The 21,689-nt window shown below is 46.1% G+C and overlaps 1 protein-coding gene across 1 annotated transcript in view; it reads right to left on the bottom strand.

Moving 5' to 3' along the window:
- Window positions 1-21,689, bottom strand: part of lamc3 (laminin, gamma 3) — a 94,933-nt gene that overhangs the window by 23,396 nt on the left and 49,848 nt on the right. Inside the window, exons 7-14 of the mRNA XM_041192793.1 lie at window positions 21,122-21,220; window positions 18,794-18,930; window positions 17,629-17,742; window positions 16,033-16,216; window positions 9,298-9,410; window positions 8,155-8,367; window positions 3,739-3,927; window positions 1,487-1,732 (exon numbers count right to left, since the gene is read on the bottom strand). Of these exons, the coding sequence (XP_041048727.1) occupies window positions 1,487-1,732; window positions 3,739-3,927; window positions 8,155-8,367; window positions 9,298-9,410; window positions 16,033-16,216; window positions 17,629-17,742; window positions 18,794-18,930; window positions 21,122-21,220 (1,295 nt within the window). The remainder of the gene's footprint in view (window positions 1-1,486; window positions 1,733-3,738; window positions 3,928-8,154; window positions 8,368-9,297; window positions 9,411-16,032; window positions 16,217-17,628; window positions 17,743-18,793; window positions 18,931-21,121; window positions 21,221-21,689) is intronic.

The following is a 21,689-nucleotide window of genomic DNA, read 5'->3' as shown; positions in this document are numbered from 1 at the left end:
TTCATTCATTCATGGGATGTGGATGTCATTGCATACATGGCCCATTCCTAATCGCCCTCGTGCAGAGGGAATCTTTAAGGGTTAGCCAACCATATTGCTGTGGATCTGGAGTCACATGTAGGCCAGACCAGTTAAGGGAATAAGTGAACCAGATGGGTTTTTACAACAGTCGACAATGGTTTCGTGGTCATCATTAGGCTTTTAATTCAAATTCCACCATCGGCTGTGGTGAAATTGAACCCAGGTCCCCAGGGTATTGGGCTGGGTCTCTGGATCACCAGTCCAGTGACCATACCACTACGCCATCTGGGTAAAGACGGTTCTCCTGAATTCCATTATAAGCCCTGACTTATAGGCTCCTCCACAGGTGGAAATATTTTCTCTACATAATTTAGGAATGTCAGAAGTACCTTGCCTGTGAAAACGTCTTTATAAGGTAATCAGAGATAGTTCGGGAACAGGTTGCTCTCTCATGCAATGAAAGCGGATTCACTAAATTCCTCGAATTGGTCCTGTTTTGGAATGGGGTGGGGATCACCTCGTACAAAAGGATAGGTACTGGACAGAACTAGAGTGACTCCCCAGGCCCAGATGGACTTGCCCCTGGCCCGGACGCACTCGGGCCCCTGGCGCGGACAGACTCGCCCCCCCCGGCCTAGTTTCAATCATCAGGATGGAACAAAGAGAAAATTCCCAGATTGCCTTTCTCCCCCGACTAGCTTGGGCTGTTTTTTTTCTCTCTCGTCTCTTCCAAGAAATTCCATGGTTTTGGATGAAGTGTGTAAATACTGTGATGCAGAGGTGGGCATCAGGCACAGGCTGGATTGGTCAGAGTAGGTGTGAGCAATGCCACGGGAGATCAGTGTGATCTCATTGAAACGTGTTTAAGAACTGGTTATAGGGCTTGGCAGGGTAGATGCTGCGAGGTTGTTTCCACCCTGGTTGGAGAGTTTGGAACACAGAGTCACAGTTTCAGGATTAAGACTGAGATGAGGAGAAATTTCTTCACTCAGACAGCTGGGAATTCTCTACCTCAGAGATCAGTGGATTCAATGAATACATTCCAAACGGAAATTGATAGATTTTTTAAGGCACTAAGGGAATCGAGGGGTATGGAGATCAGACAAGAAGATGAAATTGAACTTGAAGTTCCGCCATGCTGTGTTGAATATCAGAGCAGACTGGAGGGGCTGAATGGCCTACTCCTGCTTTTTATGTTCTTAACATTGTTACATTTCAACCTCCGTACTTCAGTAACTTTCAAAAGATTAACAAAAGTACCTTATATGTTAAAAAGGTCCACATTAGTAAGGGTTCGATAATCGTTTGTCTCTCACACACACAGATAACATACACTCACTTATGTCGCTTCACCAAGAACCTGACCTAACACAGTGCAGTTTTTGTAACTCGCTCCTACGCTTGGGCCGGGGGAGTCACTCTAGTTCTGTCCAGTACCTATCCTTTGTGTAAACGTCTCACTCACGTTGGCACTTGTGGGATGGGTTGGCAGCTAGAGCGTTTCCATAGAAACCATCGTTACACCTATCGCAGTAATGGCCGACAGTGTGGTAGAAGCATTTCAGACACTCTCCCGTTCGCCGATCGCAGTTGCCCACGGCGTTGGGATCGGTATTCCCGTTACACTGGCACCGGCTGCACGGGCGGACGAGCTGGTGAAGTCCCAACGGGTCGCCAAAGAAACCATCATCACACATTTCACAGCGCTTGCCTGGTGGAGGGAGAGAGAGAGAGAGAGAGGGGGGGCAAGATCAGAAAACTGGCCAGAACATTAAACAAAAATCACAGAAACACTGACTGAGAAAGGTAGCCTTTTAAATGAGAATTTTCCAACATTTTATCCCAGAAACTTTAGGGATTTTACAGCCCAGCAAAAGGAGAAATCCCATGGGGTTTACCAAATCTACAGGAATATCCTGGAGTCTCCAGAAGTTAAAGTTGATTTCCAGGACACTATGAACGTAACTCTGGGGAGTAAAATCAGAGGTAATTAATTTTTTTGTTTTTTCACTTTATTTGGAACATAGGAACAGGAGAAGGCCACTCAGCCCCTCAAGCCATTCACTGTTCTGCCATTCACTTATATCATGGCCGATTGATATCTTAACTCCTTTTACCCGCCTTTGTTCCGTAACCCCTTAATATTGGTGAAACGCTGTTTAATACTTATCCTAAAAAATTGGAGATAGCTGGAAAATGGGCACTTGACTAACAGCCAAGAATCTGCCAATCAGGTAACAAAGATGTTACTAGTTTTCCAATTGGCTGTAGGAAGGAGGTTTAGTGTGTCAGGTGACTGATGGTGGGGTGTGGTGGCAGCTGGGGTTGGGGGGTTAGGATGGGGCAATTGGAGACGGGAAGTCCCTCTGGTCACTTTCCAGCTCTTCACCCTCTTGATTATCCACCAGGATTTTGGGAAGATGGAGACAGGAGGAGGCCATTCAGCCTCTCAAGTCTGTTCCACCATTCAATTAGATTATGGCTGGTCTGTAACCTAATTTCATCCACTCACTTTAGTTCACATAAAACTGTTGATCAATTTCTGTCCAGTAATGACTATATTCCAAAATCCATCATGAATCATTCAGAGAATCATGTATTATTATTTTTGAGGCAGATTTGTTTTCAGGGTGTGTGTGAGGCTGCACCCCTGCCCTGATGGAGGTGATGGAGCCCCATTATCTGATTGTGGCAAAGCACATGGTCTGGCCCTTACAGACCAGAGCAGCTGAGGGTAAACGCATGCCACTCCCTAAAGGACAGGTGGCTTTCTATAGAGATAGAGACAGTGGCCCAGTGGTAATGTTGCTGTACTGGTAACCAGAGGCCCAGGCTAATGTTCAGGAAACATGGGTTCAAATCCCACCAAGGAATTTAAATTCATTTAATAAAATCTGGATTTGAAAGGTAGTCTCAGTAATGGTGACCAAGACAACAATCAATTGTCATTAAAATCCATCTGTTTCACTAATGCCCTTTAGGGAAGGAAATCTGCTGTCCTTACCTGGTCTGGCCTACATGTGACTTCAGATCCACATGTAGTTGACCCTTCACTTCCCTCTGAAATGACCCAGCAAGCCATTCAATTCAAGGGCAATTAGGAATGGGCAACAAATGGCTTGCCTGTGCCACTCACATCCCATGAAAGAATCAAAAAATAAATCAAGATATTCCTTTTGCTGACCAGATTTCGTAACTTGCCACTGTGGGATTTGAAGCCTCTATAAGTCGCTAGTCTGGTTCCATAACCACTGCACCCAATTTTGCCTCCTCCATATCTGGATGAGTTCCAGTCTCCTGATGACCAGGAGGGTGCAGAGGGGAAGGGCCCACACCCAATACCCAGCACATTTAGCAATCCTCATTTGAGCCACAGTGACTGCCAATAGGCTATTCAACGGTGTGAGGCTTCTCCAAGACAGGCCAAAACCAGATGCCGACCTTTCCAATTGCGTGTAGGGGGTGAGGGGGAATGAGGAGGTTCTGAATGGGAGCTCTGGCTAATTATTATCTCCCTTTCTCAAGCACAGGTAACACTGATGGAAATTGTTCCTTTTCAACCATTCAACCCAGCAAACAACATCCAATACAGCCCAGATGGGGGAAGAGACCCTCGGAACTTGCTGCTCCGTGTCATTCAGCACTTGGCAGGTAACCACAGGAAATTGTAATGCAACCCATCTGGAGCTGAAGTCAAGCCACGAGGGAGTTGTTTACCTGTCTGTCCTTCAGGACAGTCTGTGCAGATCACTTCTTTTGTCACTTCCACCACGGTGCAGTTAGACTGACCGGGGCACGGGCAAAGCTTGCAATCGTTGTACCTGCCCCGGAATGGGTTGCCATAGTAACCGCTCGCACAGTACTCACAGGAGGGCCCGTTGGTGTTGTGCACACACTGGCAAATGCCTATGAGTTAAAAGATATCCAGCTTAACAGGAAGAAGAGACAAGGCAGAGAGTCCACAGCTCATGTTCAAAACTCCAGAGGCTTGATGTTAGTGAAGCAAGCAAAACCTTCGGAAAACACTCATTCTCAAAAGATGTTAAATAATTACTGATAAATCACAAATAGATATCATCATGCAGCAGTCTGTAGGAATCTCATCATGTCCCTCACACTCCAGTTGTCCTGGATGCAAATTGCTCAGCCATACTTAAAACATGTTGAAAAAGCAAGAAAACAAGTAAATTCCTCACAGCTTCTTCTGCCCTTTAACTTTCCTGAAGCAATTAACCTCTAATTGACCAGAAGATCTACCTGAGCAATTAACCTCTAATTGACCTGAGGATCTACCTGAGCAATTAATGTCTAATTGACCGGAGGATCTACCTGAGCAATTAACCTCTAATTGATCAGAGGATCTCCCTGAGCAATTGCCTGTGATGAGTGGTGTACTGCAGGAATCAGTGCTGGGATTCATGCTGTTTCTGATGTATGTTAATGACTTAGACATGAATATAGGAGGTATTATCAGTAACTCTGCAGATGACACAAAAATTGGCGGTGTCATAAAAAGTGAGGAGGAAAGCTTTAGATTACAGGGCGATATAGGTGGGCTGGTAAGATGGGCAGAGTAGTGGCAAATGGAATTTAACGCTGAGAATTGAGAGGCAATGCATTTTGGGAGGACTAACATGGCTAGGGAACACACAATGAATGGTAGGACCCTAGGAAGTAAAGAGGATCAGAGGGAGCTTGGTGTGCATGTCCATAGATCCCTGAAGGCAGCAGTACAGGTAGATAAGGTGGTTAAGAAGGCACATGGGATACCTGCCTTTATTAGTTGAGGCATAGAATACAAGAGCAGGGAGGTTATGTTGGAGCTGTATAAAATGCTAGTTAGGCCACAGCTGGAGTGCTGTGTGCAGTTCTGGTCACCACACTATAGGAAGGATGTGATTGTACTAGAGAAGTTGCAGAGGAGCTTCACCAGGAGGTTGCCTGGACTAGAGCATTTCAGCTATGAAGGCAGTCTGGATAGGCTAGGATTGTTTTCCTTAGAGCAGGGAAGGCTGAGGGGGGACCTGATAGAGCTATACAAAATTATGAGGGGTATAGATCGGAAGAAACTTTTCCCCTTAGCAGAGATGTCAATAACCAGGGGGCATAGATTTAATGTAAGGAACAGGGGGTTTAGATGGGATTTGAGGGAAACTTTTTTCACCCAGAGGGTGGTTGGAATCTGGAACACACTGCCTGAGGAGGCACTAGAGGCAGGAATCCTCTGAGTACTTGAAATGCCATAGCATACAGGGCTATGGGCCAAGTGCTGGAAAATGGGATTAGAATAGATAGGTGCTTGATGGCTGGCGTAGATAGTAAGGCCTTCAGGGCCTATTTCTGTGCTATAAAACCCTATGACTTGATTGGAGGATCTACCTGAGCAATTAACTTCAAATTAACAGAAGACTACCTGAGTCATTAGCCTCTAATTGACCAGAGGATCTACCTGAGCCATTAACTTCTAATTGACCTGAGGTTCTGCCCAAAAGCAATTAATCTCTAATTGGCCTGACCAGTTAAGAACAATTAACCTCTAATTGGCCTGAAGACCTCCCTAAGAACAATTAGTCTCACCTCAGCAAGGCACAGGAACGACACCCTATGGCCTTAAGGGGATGCAGCAGGTCTCATGGTGCTGCAGTGGATTAATGTGCAGAGCGTTGCAAAGTATTGGAAAGAGCATTTGTCCAAAATGCCAGGAGCAGCTTCTTGAAAACTCACTTGTTTTACAAAGAAAATTATTCGTTTCTCACAAACTCTTCCAAATATACTTTCCTCGTAATGAACAAGGACCTTCTGTTTGATACTTCACCGAACAGTGGGACCTGCAATCCATTACAAGATGAACGGCTATTGCCGGGTAAAGTTATTAGAGAAGTTCCACTTTACAGTTGCATTTGACCTTAGAATAAATAAGTTGTGGAAAAATGTGGTTCCAGTGCAACTAGATAATTGTTTGCATTCACTGAGTGTGATGGATGGTGTGCAGTGACGGGGGCAATCATGCTGAGCTTGGAGCGTGTAATGAGGTATGGGGCTGTGTTGGAGCTGCAGCCACAGGTGGCTAGACAGATTCAGTAAATAACAACCGCAATTATGCCACAGACTGACATGAGAGCAGGGAAAATTAGTTCAAAGGACCATGACCCCCTCCAGCACCACTCAGAAACATCAGGGAACACCTGGGTGCCAGGCTGGATTCCCTGGCCACTCGCACTTCCCTCTGTCAGCTTGCTCCCTTCTGCCACCATTCGGTGTATGGTTAGCACCCACCTCAGTTCCCTTATCACCGACTGCCCACTCTCCAGCCACCAGCGGCTCATGGGTTTGATGTCGAGCCTCAGGAAACACTGTTGCACCTCCCCAGATCCACATTCAGAGAAGGTACCATTGTGGTTTGCAACCTGTGGTGGCCCTTTAAGGACAGTGGTCAGGCCTCGTATGGAACCGTCTTGGGCTGCGCTCAGGGAAAACCAATTTGGCAAAGGGGCCCTCAAACAGGTGTTAGGACCCGCAAGCCCCACCACCAGCTATTTGCAATTCTTGTTTCAGGCATAGGCCTAGAATACTGCTTTTGATAGCTAAATCAGTATGGCATTCCTGACACAGGACGCAGTCACACGCAAGCCACGCACCATTTTGGGTGATTCGGCACTCGGTTTAACTTGAGTAAAACTGGCATCGCCTTAACAGTTTGTCTGTCCTTGATGGTTTAAATTGTAATAATAGTTACAATGAGAAACTTGGAGAAATAGGTCGATATTTACTGGCGCAGGTTAAAGTGGGGAAATCAGGACAAAGGTCATAACTTCCGTGGCCTGGCAATCACAGTTGAATTGCCACCCTGCTCCTAGTTACTTACCTGGAAATGAAGGCATACCTTTCACGTCTGACTTACCGGCTCGACCAGGTGAGAAAAGTGCACCGCAGCTGGTTCCCGAGGCCTCAAATCGTGCGCAGGAGAGTCAAGGGAAGGGAAGCCACACCTTTTTTGCAGCACTAGTTGCTGTAAAGCAGATAAGTTTAAAGGTCCCAGCCACTCTGAGAAGCCAGGGAAAAGGTTAAGTGTGTAAGGTAAGTGGGTCGGATGGGGTGAGGGGGTTGGGTTCAATGGTCAGTTGGGGAGGGGTTGGATGGTCAGTTTTGGGGAGTCATGGGGGCAGTTGGGGGGGGTTGAGTGGTCAATTGGGGGGGGTCAGTTGGTCTGTGGGGGGCAGCTGGGTGCTCAGTTAGGGGGGGAGGTGGGATGGTTAGTGGGGGTGGGTTGGGTCATCATTTGGGTGGGGGGAGATTGGTCAGTTGTGGGGGAGGTGTAATGGTTAGTGCGGGCGGGTTGGGTGGTCATTTGTGGGGGGGGGGTTGGGTGATCGATGAGGTGGGTAGTCAGTGAGGGTAGTTAAAGGGTGGGAGGGTAGTCGGGGAGGGCTTCCGTAGGGAGGAAAGTCAGGGGTTGGGGAGGGGAGTTAGGAGTGGTTTTAATTCTTCTAACTTTTCCTGGGTAACTATTCCTGCAAGATTGTTGGAATCATCCGAAGACTGCGATTTAAATTGGAACATCGGATGGTTCCCAGTGCAGGGCAACAGAAGGGGGCAGCACATTTGGGGTTTCCGCACCCCCTCCTCCCCACCCTGTTTACGACGCTCCGGAGACCGGACATTAGGGGCCAATGTGTCTACAATTAGGGAATGTGGGAAACGAGGCAGCTAATTTGAGCACAGCAAGATCCCACAGGCAGCAATGAGCAATTTGCCAGATCATCTGGTTTTCTCCTCAGTGATTTGATTGAGCGGATAAATATTGGCCCAGGACTTCGGGGAGAAGTCCCTTGCTCTCCTTCGGAATAGTGCCATGGAATCTCTACCCAAGACAGCAGGTGGACTCTCAGATTAAGTTCTCACCCAAAAAGAGGCACCTCCTACAGTGCAGCACTCCCTCAGGCTGTACCAGGACCGTCAGCCTGTTTAAGTCCCAACAGCTCAAGATAAATATCATAAAGGGTACAAGGGAAAAGCCATGGGGTCGGAGTTGATAACCCCAGTGGATTTGTGTGGTTCCAAGAGCTAGTGAGGGTGGCAGAGAGACCAAAATGGAAGCATGGATCACTGAACTTAAAGACATTAGATACAGACCTGAGTCAGGATCGCAGGTTCCGTGTTGATTACAGGTACAGGGGACGCAGCGAGTCAGCGGCCCACCAGAGGGGACTTCTCGCTTGTAGCCCGGGGCACAGGACTCACAGAACTGTCCGATATAGCCTTCAGGACACATGCATTCCTCCACCCAGGCTGCAGGGGGTGACAGGCCAGCCTGGGCCGTAACCAAGGTAACCTCCGTGAGGTGGACTGCAGCAGAGAGCAGAAAACACAGAAAGAAATCAGAGGTTTAGTGACGTAGCACTGATTAAAAAGAAAATAATGCCCAGCATTTATATAGCGCCTTTCATGGATATCGGGCATCGCAAGGTGCTTAACAACCAATTAAATACTTTAGACATGTTGTGAATGTTGTATTATAGGTAATACGGCAGCCAATTGCGCACAGTGAGCTCCTACAGACAGCGTTAACAGATAATTAGTTATTGTTTTGACTGAGAGATAATCATTGGCCAGGACACCGGGGATAATTCCCCCAGCTCTTCTTCAATAAGGGGCCAAGAGATCTTTTATATTCTCCTGTGAGGGCAGTCAGCACCTTGGTTAAACGCCTCATTGGAGAGACTGCATCTCCGACAGTGCAGTCAGCCTTGATTTCTGTGCTGGAGTGGGATTTGAACCCAGAACTTTCTAACCCAGAGGCAAGAATGCCCCCTGCTGAGCCAAGTAATATGAAACTAAGGTTTTTTCACAGAGCAAGTGATTAAGGTCTAGAATGTGCTGCCTGAGAGTGTGGTGCAGGCAGGTTCAAAGTATTCAAAAGAGAATTAGACTGTAATCTGAAAAGGAAGAACGTGCAGGGTTTCAGGGAGAAGACGGGCGAACTAAGTGAGTTGCTCATTCGGAGACCCTGTGCAGACATGATGGGCCAAATGGTCTCCTTCTGCAAAGTAACAATTCTGTACTCCTAGCTGGTCTCTCACATTCATTCTATAACATACAGGAGGGTGGGAAATTCACACCTGGGTCTGATTTGCAGAGCTCTGTGCAATGGGGTGCTGCCCACATTACCTGAGTGTTAAGGTTAATTACAATCCATCTACACAGACACACACACACGGACATGAAGAGACACAGGATGAGAGACGGAAATCCCCACTCGGGGTGAAGGTCACTTACAAGGGAAGCCCCCTCTGCTGCCCAGCTTCACGGTGGTGAGATTGGAGAGGAGCTGCTGAAACTGGAAACTGGACAAGGCTGGCGTTTGGATCCCATCCTCTGCTTCATGCAGTCTGCAAAGGAGGAAACACACACAGTCATTTAAATAACGTGACTATCAACATCCCGGGGGTTACCATTGACCAGAAATTGAACTGGACTAGTCATATAAATACAGTAGTTACAAGAGCAGCTCAGAGGCTGGGAGTTCGGCAGCGAGTAACTCATCTCCTGACCTGCCAAAGCCTGTCCACCATCTACAAGGCACAAGTCAGGAGTGTGATGGAATACTCCCCACTTGCCCAGATGTGTGCAGGTCCCACAACTCTCAAGAAGGTTGACACCATCCAGGACAAAGCAGCCCGCTTGATTGGCACCCCATCCACAAACATTCACTCCCTCCACCACCAACACACAGTAGCAGCAGTGTGTACCATCTACAAGATGCACTGCAGGAATTCACCAAGGCTCCTTAGGCAGCACCTTCCAAACCCACAACTGCTACCATCTAGTAGGACAAGGGCAGCAGACACATGGGAATACCACCACCTGGAAATTCCGCTCCGAGTCACTCACCATCCTGACTTGGAAATATATCGCTGTTCCTTCACTGTCGCTGGGTCGCAATCCTGGAACTCACTCCCTAACAGCACTGTGGGTGTACCTACATCACATGGACTGCAGCGGTTCCAGAAGGCAGCTCACCACCACCTTCTCAAGGGCAATTTGGGATAAGCCAATAAATGCTGGCCCAGCCAGCGACGCTTACATCCCATAAATGAATAAAAAAATACCTCAAAGTTATGAAACAAATGACCCTTTTGTGCAGAGATGTCCTCAGGTCATCCGATTATTTCTGAAATGATTCCAGAGTTTTCACCTCCCCTCCCATCGCACTGAAAATTCTTAAGGGGCTTGACAGAGTAAATGCTGAGAAAATATTTCCCCCACTGCCTGGAAAATCGAGAACACGGAGACACAGTCTCAGAATAAAGGGGTCGGCAGTTTAAGAATTTAAAAGAGTTGTAGCCTTTAGAATTCCCTACCCCCAAGAGCTGTGGATTCTCAGACATTGAGTAGATTCAAGTGTCATGAAGCTATTAATGTATATAATATTATTGGAAAATATTTTTCTTTTAAAATAGAGGTTTAGTCTGTGGGTGTGTCTTAATTGGATTAAAGCCATCTAGTCTGGATGTTTTAATGTGTACTAGTTTTGATATGGAAGAGAAGTGGGGTGAAAACATTCAAGAAGTGGGGTGAAAACTGACACCTGTCTAGCAGATACCAAGCAATATGTTTATATTGCTAACAAAATTGGTACTATGAAAGGGGTTTCATTGTTAGAAGAGGCTGATGATACAATGAGAATTTACATTCAGTGGGCAGTGGTAGGTATAACTTCAGCAGTTTTCGGGTATGTGAAGCAGAGGCAACGCAAGATCAAAAGGCAGCTGTAAGCCTCCAAACTGTCTCCAGAGGACCCAAAATGAAAAGAACATTTTGAATTCATAAGGTGAAAATGCTTTGTCTGGTGTTTGGTTAAGTCTATGGGTTGTTGTTGCCTTAATGGAGATTAATTTGGGAATTTGTCAAAAGTTATGATAGTAGTGATTTGAAGCCCGATGTATATATATTTTAACCTGTGTAAATCAATAAAATGTTTCATTTAGTTTAATGTAAAGCCTCGAGAACTGGTGGTCTGATTCTTGAATTTAGAGTTTCGTCTCAAACATGCCACTTAAAATTATAGGTTATGACAGTTGTTTAAAGTTTTCCTCTGGGATTTTTAAACAACTCAGCTTTACCAACTGCATTGGTCACAACATGTGGCAGGGGTTGATAGATATTTTGGGAATTATGGGATAGTGAGGGAAAGTGGAGTTGAGGTAGAAAATCAGCCACGATTGGATAGAATAACAGAGCAGGCTAGAGGGGCCAATTTTTTTTTCTTTATTCCTTCATAGGATCTAGTTCACTGGCATTTGTTGCCCATCCCTAATTGACCTTGAACTGAGTAGCTTGCTCGACCCTTTCAGAAGGCAATTAAGAGTCAACCACACCACTGTGGATCTGGAATCACATGTAGGCTAGAAAGGGTAAGGATGGCAGATTTTATTCCCTAAAGGACAATTGTGAACCAGATGGGTTTTTACAACAATCGATGATTGATTCATAGTCACCATTACTGAGACAAGTTTTATTTACAAGATTTTATTAATTGAATTCAAATTCCACCAGCTGCCATGCTGGGATTCAAACCCATCTCCCCAGAGCATTAGCCTCGGCCGAGTGTCTGTACCCCTGCACCACCATCTCCCCCATGTTGTTCTACATCTGCTGCTATTCCTCGTGTTCTTGTGTTCTCCCCAGAGTCTGTCCCACATGTTAGTCATTCTATGTGTGAAGATCCGTTCTGGTTTGGCCGGGTGCCATTTGTCTTTCTCTCAGTTGAACGGTTGTTTGGTAGGACTGAACTTGAATATCGCTGAAAAAGGGAGGGATGTCACTGAAGCTTTTCATCTTGCATTCATCAGGAGAAACAAAAGAATGCCAAATTTTCAAATGACCACAACAAAGGATGCTGATTAATTGACAGGTTGAGATTGGGGAGCCCATAGTTTGTTAAATGGATCTAATCCTGATGGTGAAGTACGAAATAGGATCTTTTCCTTGTTCGCAGCCTTATTCACAGGATATTGCATTGCAGCTCTCTGCCTGCTAACTATTAACCCAATGTCCCAGCTGACTCTCTTTATACTCTTTTGAGCAGAAGTTAAAACAAATGAGCTAATTAACTAATTAACTAATGATCAACCCCTTAAAGGGGCACTGTAACAAAAACCTCAACAGAAACTTAAATTAAATTAAAATGACATTTCTGGGACAGATGATGCACCCACCTCCTGCAGCAAACAGCCTACTGCACCTGTAATTTCTCGGCAGAATCCCATCCAAGTACTAACTAGTCCTGAGTCTGCTTTGCTTCCGAGATCAGATGTTTTTAGACTAGCATGGCCGTAAACTTTTTAAATTCCACCGTCTGCCATGGTGGGATTTGAACCCATGTCCCCAGAGCATTAGTCTGAATAACTAGTCCAGTGACATTACCGTTACAAGACCATCTCCCCTCACTCGCTTTTTATTTATTCTTTCAAGGGAGGTGGGCATCACTGGTAAATGCCAGCATTTGTTGCCCATTCCTAATGGTCCTTGAACTGAGTGGCTTGCTAGGCCATTTCAGAGGGCAGTTAAGAGTCAACCGCATTACTATGGATCTGGAGTCACATGTAGGCCAGACCAGGTAAGGATGACAGATTTCCTTCCCTAAAGGGTATCAGTGAACCAGATGATTCAAAAGATGACAGTTTCATGGTCACCATTACTAGGACTAGCTTTATGTTAGAGATCTTATTAATTGAATTTAACTTCTACCAGATGCTATGGGATTTGAACCCTTGTCATCAGGGCATTAGCCTGAATTATGAGTCTAGCAACATTACCATTACACCACCATTTCCCCCGACTTGCTTTATACTCTTTTGAGCAAACTAATTAAAAAAAGGGGACAAATTCACAAAAGGTCTAATGAATTAATATAAATGAATAACCCTTTAAAGGGGCACTGTAAATAAAGAACAAAAACATAAAGGAAACTTACAAACATTCAAATTAAAATGTGATTTTTGGGGTCAATAAAGCACCCCAGTCCCCACAGTGCCCACTGATCATGGAAGGCCCCTGCTGCTCTTTATATGTGCTCTCAGTCCTTAATCAAACAATGCCCATCACCTCTGTATCTTTAACAACATAATCAACCAACTATTAACATAGCTCCCCATTGCTTTCTCCATGGCAACGCCTTAGCCAATCAGAGTTGACTTACCAACCAATCAGAACGTTTTTCTCCTGTAGCATAAGTTGTGATCATTTTAAAATGTCATTTTTGTGTTTGTCCTGATGAGTGCAAGATGAAAAGCTTCAGCAACATGTCTCTCTCAATCTAATTTGAAGTAATGTTCTGAATCTACCTCATCCATCCTCGTCCCCATCTTACTTGCCTCAATAAGCCTCCTCCTTTTGATAAAAGAAAAATACTGCAGATGCTGGAATTCTGACACAAAAACAGGAAATGCTGGAAAAACACAGCAGGTCTGGCAGCATCTGTGGAGAGAGAAACAGAGTTAATGTTTCGAGTCCGTGTGACCCTTCTTCAGAGCTGAAGAGAAGTGGAAATGTGATGAAATTTATACTGTTTAAGGGGGGGTGGGGCAGGTGGAGCTGGATAGAAGGCCAGAGATAGGTAGGGACAAAGGAGGGATTGACAAAGATGTCATGAACTGAAGAACAAGGGGAGTGTTGATGGTAGTGGTTAGTGCTAAAAAATAGTGCCAATAGTGGCATAAAGGTAAGAAAGCAGAATGTGATTATAGCAGAACAAGGATAGCATTGTGTGAAAGAACAACATGGGATAAGTAACAGATGGCCCTGTAGCGGATGGGGTAGGGGGAGGGGGGATGGGGTAGGGGGAGGGGGTAGGGGGAGGGGGGGAGGGGGAGGGGGGAGGGGGGATGGGGTAGGGGTAGGGGGGAGGGGGGATGGGGTAGGGGGAGGGGGGATGGGGTAGGGGTGGGGGGAGGGGGAGGGGGGATGGGGAGGGGAGGGGGGATGGGGAGGGGGCAGTGGTGGGGAAAAATGGATAGAAAATGGGATGAAAAAGGGGTTAAAACCACAGATAAATTGATAAAAATAAGTGGATAAAAAATAAAAAAATGAATGTAGAATAAAGGGGGTTAGGCTGGAGGAGAAAGTTCATGATCTGAAGTTGTTGAACTCAATGTTAAGTCCAGAAGGCTGTAAAGTGCCTAATCAGAAGATGAGGTGCTGTTCCTCCAGTTTGCGTTGAGCTTCACTGGAACAATGCAGCAGGCCAAGGACGTACATGTGGGCATGAGAACAGGGGGATGTGTTGAAGTGGCAAGCGACAGGGAGGTCTGGGTCATGCTTGCGGACAGACCAGAGATGTTCCCCAAAGCAGTCACCCAGTCTGCATTTGGTCTCCCAGATGTAAAGGAGACTCTGTTACTTATCCCACGTTGTTCTTTCACACAATGCTACCCCTGTACTGCTATAATCACATTCTGCTTTCTTACCTTTATGCCACTGTTAGCACCTTTTTTTAAGCACAAACCACTACCATCAACACTCCCTTTGTCCTTCAGTTCATGACATCTTTGTCAATCCCTCCTTTGTCCCCACCTATCTCTGGCCTTGTATCCAGCTCCACCTGCCCCACCCCCCTTAAACAGTATAAATTTCATCACTTTTTCACTTCTCTTAAGCTCTGAAGAAGGGTCAGATGGACTTGAAACATTAACTTTGTTTCTCTCTCCACAGACCCTCCTTATGATCACTGTTACATTATACAGGGATGGCTCAACAAGTTTGTGTCACCAAATATTCAGAAGGACAAAGAACAAGAGCCCAATGTCCCAATATGGAAGATCCTCAACTGTAAACATCCACGCTCTATGGCCAATAAGGGGGGAGCATCAACTCAGATGGGGGGGGTGGTGGTGGATGGCAGTGAGGTGAGGTCAAGCGATATGACTCAGCCATCCCCTGTTGCCCAAGGGAAGAGAGCCTGGATTGGAGCAGCTCCAACATGGAGAAAAGGAGAGACTTAGTGAAGTTGGGATTGTTTTCCATGGAGCATGGGAGGCTAAGGGGAGTTTTAATTGAGGCATTCAAAATCAGGATGGGATTTTGATAGAATAAATAGGGAGAAATTGTTTCTAGTGGCAGGAGGGTCAGTAGCCAGAGGGCGCAGGTTGAAGAGAATTGGTAAAAGAACCAGAGGAAAGATGATGAGAATTTTTTTGGATCTTTTTCAAAGAGCTGGCACAAGCACGATGGGCGAAGTGGCCTCCTACTGTGCTGTATAATTCTATAATAGACATCAGTAAAAATGCTCTTACTTCTAGAAGCCATCAATGCATCATTTAAACAAGTGAAGAGGGCAGTCAGTAGAGCACATATCCCCACCACGCTGTGTCAACTCAATGTTATTACAATTATGCAGCTCTTCCTTGAGGTTTTTTCCTGCCTGGTTGATGGTCTGTAATTACAAAACTGCAAAACTAAATCTTTTTATTAAGAGCTTCCATCTCACTGAGGAGGTTGCAGGAGGCAATCCATAACTAACAACCTGTTCTGAAAACTCTGCTCACATTTTGACAGCTGTGACAAATTCAACCACAGCAGCTGAGACCATCCAGAACATTCTAAAACAATCAACAACTTTCCAAATAAAACAACCCAAAACATTCTAAAAGACCATAAATTCGCCCTCTCTCTCTCAATGTTAACGGATCCTTTCAAAAATTCCAGGATCCAGATCCAGAGCTACATCCTTGCCAAAAATTAATCTGTTCTTCTTTGAGCCATACGTTATCTGTGTATCAAGTTTTGTTCAGACCTGTCAATTAGTTTTGAGATATGTTGTTTACGGACGGACAGGTGAAAACATTACCATCGCCCACCTTCAGTGGCACAGGTAATAAATCTCTTAAATAATCAGTTAAGAATTCCAATAAATCTCAAAACTGTTAAGTTAAATTAAATCCCCCCCAACATTAAATCTCAGGTCCCATCATCGGGAGCTCAAACTATTGAAAGGATTCACTTGCGACTTACGTGAAGATAATTGCCTGTTCCCAGGTAGATGAATCGTTCTGCACGTGTGGAGAAACAGAAGCAGAGACATGGAGTCCAGAACCTTCCAGAATCAGGTTGAAGGACAGCAATTCCTCACTTTCCACATGGAGAATGAAGGAGAGGTTCTGCCCATAGCTGAGAAGTTGGTTCCCGAGGAACTTTGCTGAAACAGGAGGCAACGATAAAAGTCATTGAAGTGGGCTATTGAAACCAAAATGGCGGGTATAGGGAATGATTGTTTTGGATCAGTGGAAACTTCCTCCAACTAAATATCGCCCTCAGTTCTCACCATAAAGTCCATTCACTAGCCACCGATTTCATCCCTTTTCCAGGCAACTGCCTGAGGCTGAATCAGACTGTTCAAAACCTTGGCATCATATCTGACTCTGAGAAATGTTTGCAACCACATATTCACAGCATTACTAAGACTGCCCATTTCCAGATCTAAGAGTGCCCGACTCTGCCTTTGCTAGGCTCAGCTCATCTGCTGCCAAAACCATCCTTCATGCCTTTGTTACCACTAGACTCCACTATTCTAACACCCTCCCATGGCCAGTTCCCATGTTCCACCCAACATCAATTTGAGTTCATCGAAAACTCTGCTGCCTGTGTCCTAACTTGCACCAAGTCCCGTCCTCCTATCCTCTCTCTGCTCGCCGACTTACACTGGCCCCAAGTCAAGCAACACCTTGATTTTAAAACCCTCATTCTTTTTTTCAAATTTCCCCATGGCCTCGTTCCTCCCTGTTTCAATAATCTCCTCCAACTCTCAGATTTTTGAGATCCTCCAATCCTTTAATAGACATCAGTAAAAATGCTCTTATGTCTAGAAGCCAAAATTACAATGCATCATTTAAACGAGTGAAGTGGGCACTCAGTAGAGCGCATATCCCCACCATGCTGTGTTAATGCAACGCGCCTTAATCCTCCTGTGCCTCCCTGATTTTAATCGCCCCACCACTGGCGGCTGTCCCTTCATCTGCCAGGTCCCTAAGCTCTGGAATTCTCTCCCTAAACCTCTCCACCTCACTTTCCTCCATTAAGGCACTCCTTTAAAACCTACATCTGACTACACTTTTGATCACCTATCCTAATATCTCCTTACGTTGCTCAGTATCAACTTTTTGTCAGATTATGCTCTTGTGCAGCACCCTTGGGATATTTTACTACGTTAAAGACACCACATAAATGTAAGTTGTTGTTGTATTGTCTGAGCTATCATCTTCAAGCAATAAATTGCCAGAAGATATCATAAAGCAAATCTTACAAATGAAACTAGCATGAAAGAGAAAAAGAGTTATTTGCTCCTCATTTCTATGACCTGGTTTCCCAATCTAAGGAGATTTACAATCCAGGGATGAACTTCCCTGGGCCACAGCAATTCATCTCTAACTGACCTGAAGATCTCCCATTGGAAATACCTAAGAAACACTCTTAAAGGGACAGTACGTCACATAAGTACTCCGAACTCCCAGTGACACATGAACAAACACAACAGGAGACACGCTGTCTATTGGGCAGCGTGTTTTTAGTTGTTTTAAGCTAAAAGTCTTCATGCACATACTCGATATTTACCTGGAGCAATGAAGTATTCCAATTCCCCATTGTCTGGAAACAGACTGATCCGTTCCTTCTCCCAGGAAAGCGGAAATTCTCCAGAATGATTCTGTCCTCGCCATTCATCCGTATCTATGGAAACATCCAGACAGGGTTAACGGTCACTGTGCAGCCTACCTGAACAAGGCTTTGATTTTATGAGTGACAGAATGGAAGACAGAGCATTGATGGTTATTTTAATGCAACTCCAGGATAGGACAGTCTTTGCTGCCTGCAGATCATACAGGAGTCAGCACTGGCTTAGCACTAGCTCAACGGGTAGCGATCTCACCTCAGTCAGAAGACCATGGGTTCCATTCCCACTCTAGAGACGTGAGTGCAAAACTGAGGCCAGAACACCTGGTGCAGGACTGAGGGAGTGCTGCACTGTCCGAGGATGAGTGCTGAGGGAGCGCTGCACTGTCCAAGGGTGAGCACTGAAGAAGAGCTGCACTGTCCGAGGGTGAGTGCTGAGGAAGCGCTGCGCTGTCTGAGAGTGAGTGCTGAGGAAGGGCTGCACTGTCCAAGTGTGAGTACTAAGGGAGCACTGCACTGTGGTGAGTACTGAGGGAGCGCTGCACTGTCCGAGGGTCAGTACTGAGGGAGCGCTGCACTGTCCGAGGGTCAGTACTGAGGGAGCGCTGCACTGTCCGAGGGTCAGTACTGAGGGAGCGCTGCACTGTCCGAGGGTCAGTGCTGAGGGAATGCTACACTGTCCGAGGGCCAGCACTGAGGGAGTGCTGCATTGTCCAAGGGTCAGCAGTGAGGGAATGCCACAGTGTGGGAGAGGCAGTACAGAGGGAGTGCTGCACTGTCCGAGGGCCAGCACTGAGGGAATGCTACAATGTCAGAGGGTCAGTACTGAGAGAGTGTGTCACTGAGGGAGCACTGCACTGTCTGAGGGTAACTACTGAGGGAGTGCTACACTGTCCAAGGGTTAGCACTGAGAGAATGTCAGAGGGGCAGTACTGAGGGAATGTCAGAGGGGGAATACTGAGGGAATGCCACAGTGTCGGAGGGGCCACCCTTCTAAAGAAACTGAGATCCCCAGAGGAGACAATGTTACCAGCTGAGCCACAACTGACGCCTAGTAACACCCTGAACTTTGTCAGTCTGTACTGCTGTGCAGAGGAGTGAAGGATACCTTGGTGAAAGGTTGACACTATGTGATGAACAGTGAACTGAGAGGCTGATGTGCAAGCTGCCGAATGTCCATAACAGAAACAACTGCTGCAGCCGTGAGGATTGAGAGCTTGTAAGTTGAAAGTTCCTGACTTGCACCTGATCGAAGAAAAATAAAATCAATGCAATTTAAGAAAAATTATCAAATGTACACCGATTTTCTCATTAGAACAGTCACCTCTGGGCATACAAGAGCAGTATAAAGAATAAATAAAAGTGAATCATTGAAAACCAACAGGTTATTCACTGCTCAACAGCGAACATCAACTTCACAGCCTCTCTGCCCCATCAATCTCCAGTGAAACAAAACCAAACAGGGCAATGTCCAGCAACATCGCCAGTGTTTTTTTTTTATTCATCCACAGGATGTGGGCTTGGCTGGCTAGGCCAACATTTATTGCCCATCCCTAGTTGCCCTTGAGAAGGTGGTGGTGAGCTGCCTACTTGAGCCGCTGCAGTTAGTTTGTCCTGTCATGTCCATGTCAGGCTGGATGTTAGAAGGTGTTTGGGGAGTAATTGATTTGTTGCTTATTGTGTTCACTGTAAAAGATTATAAACTTTTTCATATTCATTTATGGTTTGTGGGCATCAATGGCAACACTAGCATTTATTGCCCAGCACTAACTGCACTTGAGAAGGTGAGCACCTTCTGGAACTGCTGCAGGTCAGAGGCTAGGAATCCTGCAGTGAGTAACTCACCTCCTGACTCCCCAAAGCCTGTCCACCCTCTACAAGGCAAAAGTCAGGAGTGTGATGGAATACTCTCCACTTGTCTGGATGAGTGCAGCTCCAACAATGCTCAAGAAGCTTGACACCACCCAGGACAAAGCAACCCGTTTGATTAGCACCCCATCCGCAAACATTCACTCCTTTTGCCACCAACGCACAGTAGCAGCTGTGTGTACCATCTACAAGATGCACTGCAGGAATTCATCAAGGCTCCTTAGGCAGCACCTTCCAAACCCACAACTGCTACCACCTAGAAGGACAAGGGCAGCAGATACATTGGAACGCCACCACCTGGAAGTTCCCCTCCAAGTCACACACCATCCTGACTTGGAAATATATCAGCTGTTCCTTTACTGTCACTGGGTCAAAATCATGGAACGCTCTCTCTAACAGCACTATGGGTGTACCTACACCACAGGGACTGCAGTGGTTCAAGAAGGCAGCTCTCCACCACCTTCTCAAGGGCAAGTAGGGATGGGCAATAAATACTGGCCCAGCCAGCGAAGCCCACATCCCGAGGATGAATAAAAAAATAATTTGTTACCCTTGCGCTTCTAGGTGGTAGAGGTCACAGGTTTGGAAGGTGCTGTCAAAAGAGCCTTGGTGAGTTGTGCAGGTGCATTTTCTTGATGGTACACACTGCTGCCACTGTGCATCAGAATGTTTGTAGATGGAGTGCCAATCACGTGGCTGCTTTGTCCTGGATAGCGTCAAGCTTCTTGAGTGTTGTGGGAGCTGCACTCATCCAGGCAAGTGGGGAGTATTCCATCACACTCCTGACTTGTGCCTTGTAGGTGCTGGAGAGGTTTTGTGGGGGCGGGGTCAGGAGGTGAGAATGTGATACACTAAAAAACAACAGTGGGGAACAAAATAGCATGTTCACACTGGGATGGAAACAGTGTCTGAGAGACTGGTTGTGAGCCCTGCAACCCAGCACACATTACAGAAACTGACCTTCCTAAATATGCAGAAACAGTTCAATGTTAGCTCATGAAACAAACTTGTACACAGTTCAACAATACATGTTCAACATGTATTCATTCGAAGGGACCTGTCCTCTGCAGCCAAAAGGGACATGTCCAGGCATTGTGCCTTTTCTTTAATTAAAAAAAAGCATGGGGGACAGTAGCCCCCTGGTGCATTCTTCATGGCAACACCTCAGCCAATCAGAGTTGACTTGCCAACTAATCAGCACTGTCTTCTCATGCAGTATAAATTGTTGGTTGCTTTGAAATTTGGTATTCTTGCATCTGTCCTGATGAGTGCAAGACAAAAAGCTTCGACATGTCTCTTTTTTTCAGCAATACTCGAGTTCTGTATGACCAAACAATGAACAATTCAACAACATGAAAAATCAGCTGTTCTCGTTAAATGGTGCAGAATAATCTGACAATAGGTATGTTTTCCAGCCCTTACAATATTTTATAGATCTCTGACATGTCTCCTCTTGGTCTATGCTGCTCTATAGTGAACAGACCAAGTTCCTTGCACTGAGCTGAGCAGCTCAGGTTCTTTCAACAAGGAAACATTCTGGACAAGTTTCACTGTCTCTCCAACTGACCTGTGGCACAGGGCTCCCTCCACGTTCTGTTTACAGGTGCATTCTCCACTGGTCGGATTGCAGTCACCGACAGTGCCTTCGGGCCGGCATGCACACTTCCTGAAAAGAGAAGGCTTTTACAGGATGCGATTTACAAGACTGATCACTTTACAGAGACTCCCACGCAGCCTCCCCCATGCCTATCTCAAACCCTCCCATTAACCAAAGGGAGCAAATGGCTCTCACATCCAAAATGTTCCCCCATCAAACTTCAAAATGGAACAAAACATGGAGCAAAGGGAAAAGGGGGCAATGGGACTAATGTAATGGCCCTTTCAAAGAGCTGGCACAGGCATGGTGGGCCAAATGGCCTCCTTCTGCACAGGGAAAGGGGTGGAGGGGTTGGTTGTGGGGGTGAAAGGCTGTCCCACTGATGGCGGGGGAGGGCAAATGACTGTAGGCTGTCCCACTGATGGTGGGGGAGGGGAGATGACTGTAGGCTGTCCCACTGATGGTGGGGGAGGGAAGATGACTATAGGCTGTCCCACTGATGGGGGGAGGGGAGATAACTGTAGGCTGTCCCACTGAT

This window comes from Carcharodon carcharias, chromosome 8 (assembly GCF_017639515.1).
Source record: "Carcharodon carcharias isolate sCarCar2 chromosome 8, sCarCar2.pri, whole genome shotgun sequence".
In the NCBI taxonomy this organism is placed as follows: Eukaryota; Metazoa; Chordata; class Chondrichthyes; order Lamniformes; family Lamnidae; genus Carcharodon; species Carcharodon carcharias.
This window is presented reverse-complemented; position numbering and strand designations above follow the sequence as displayed.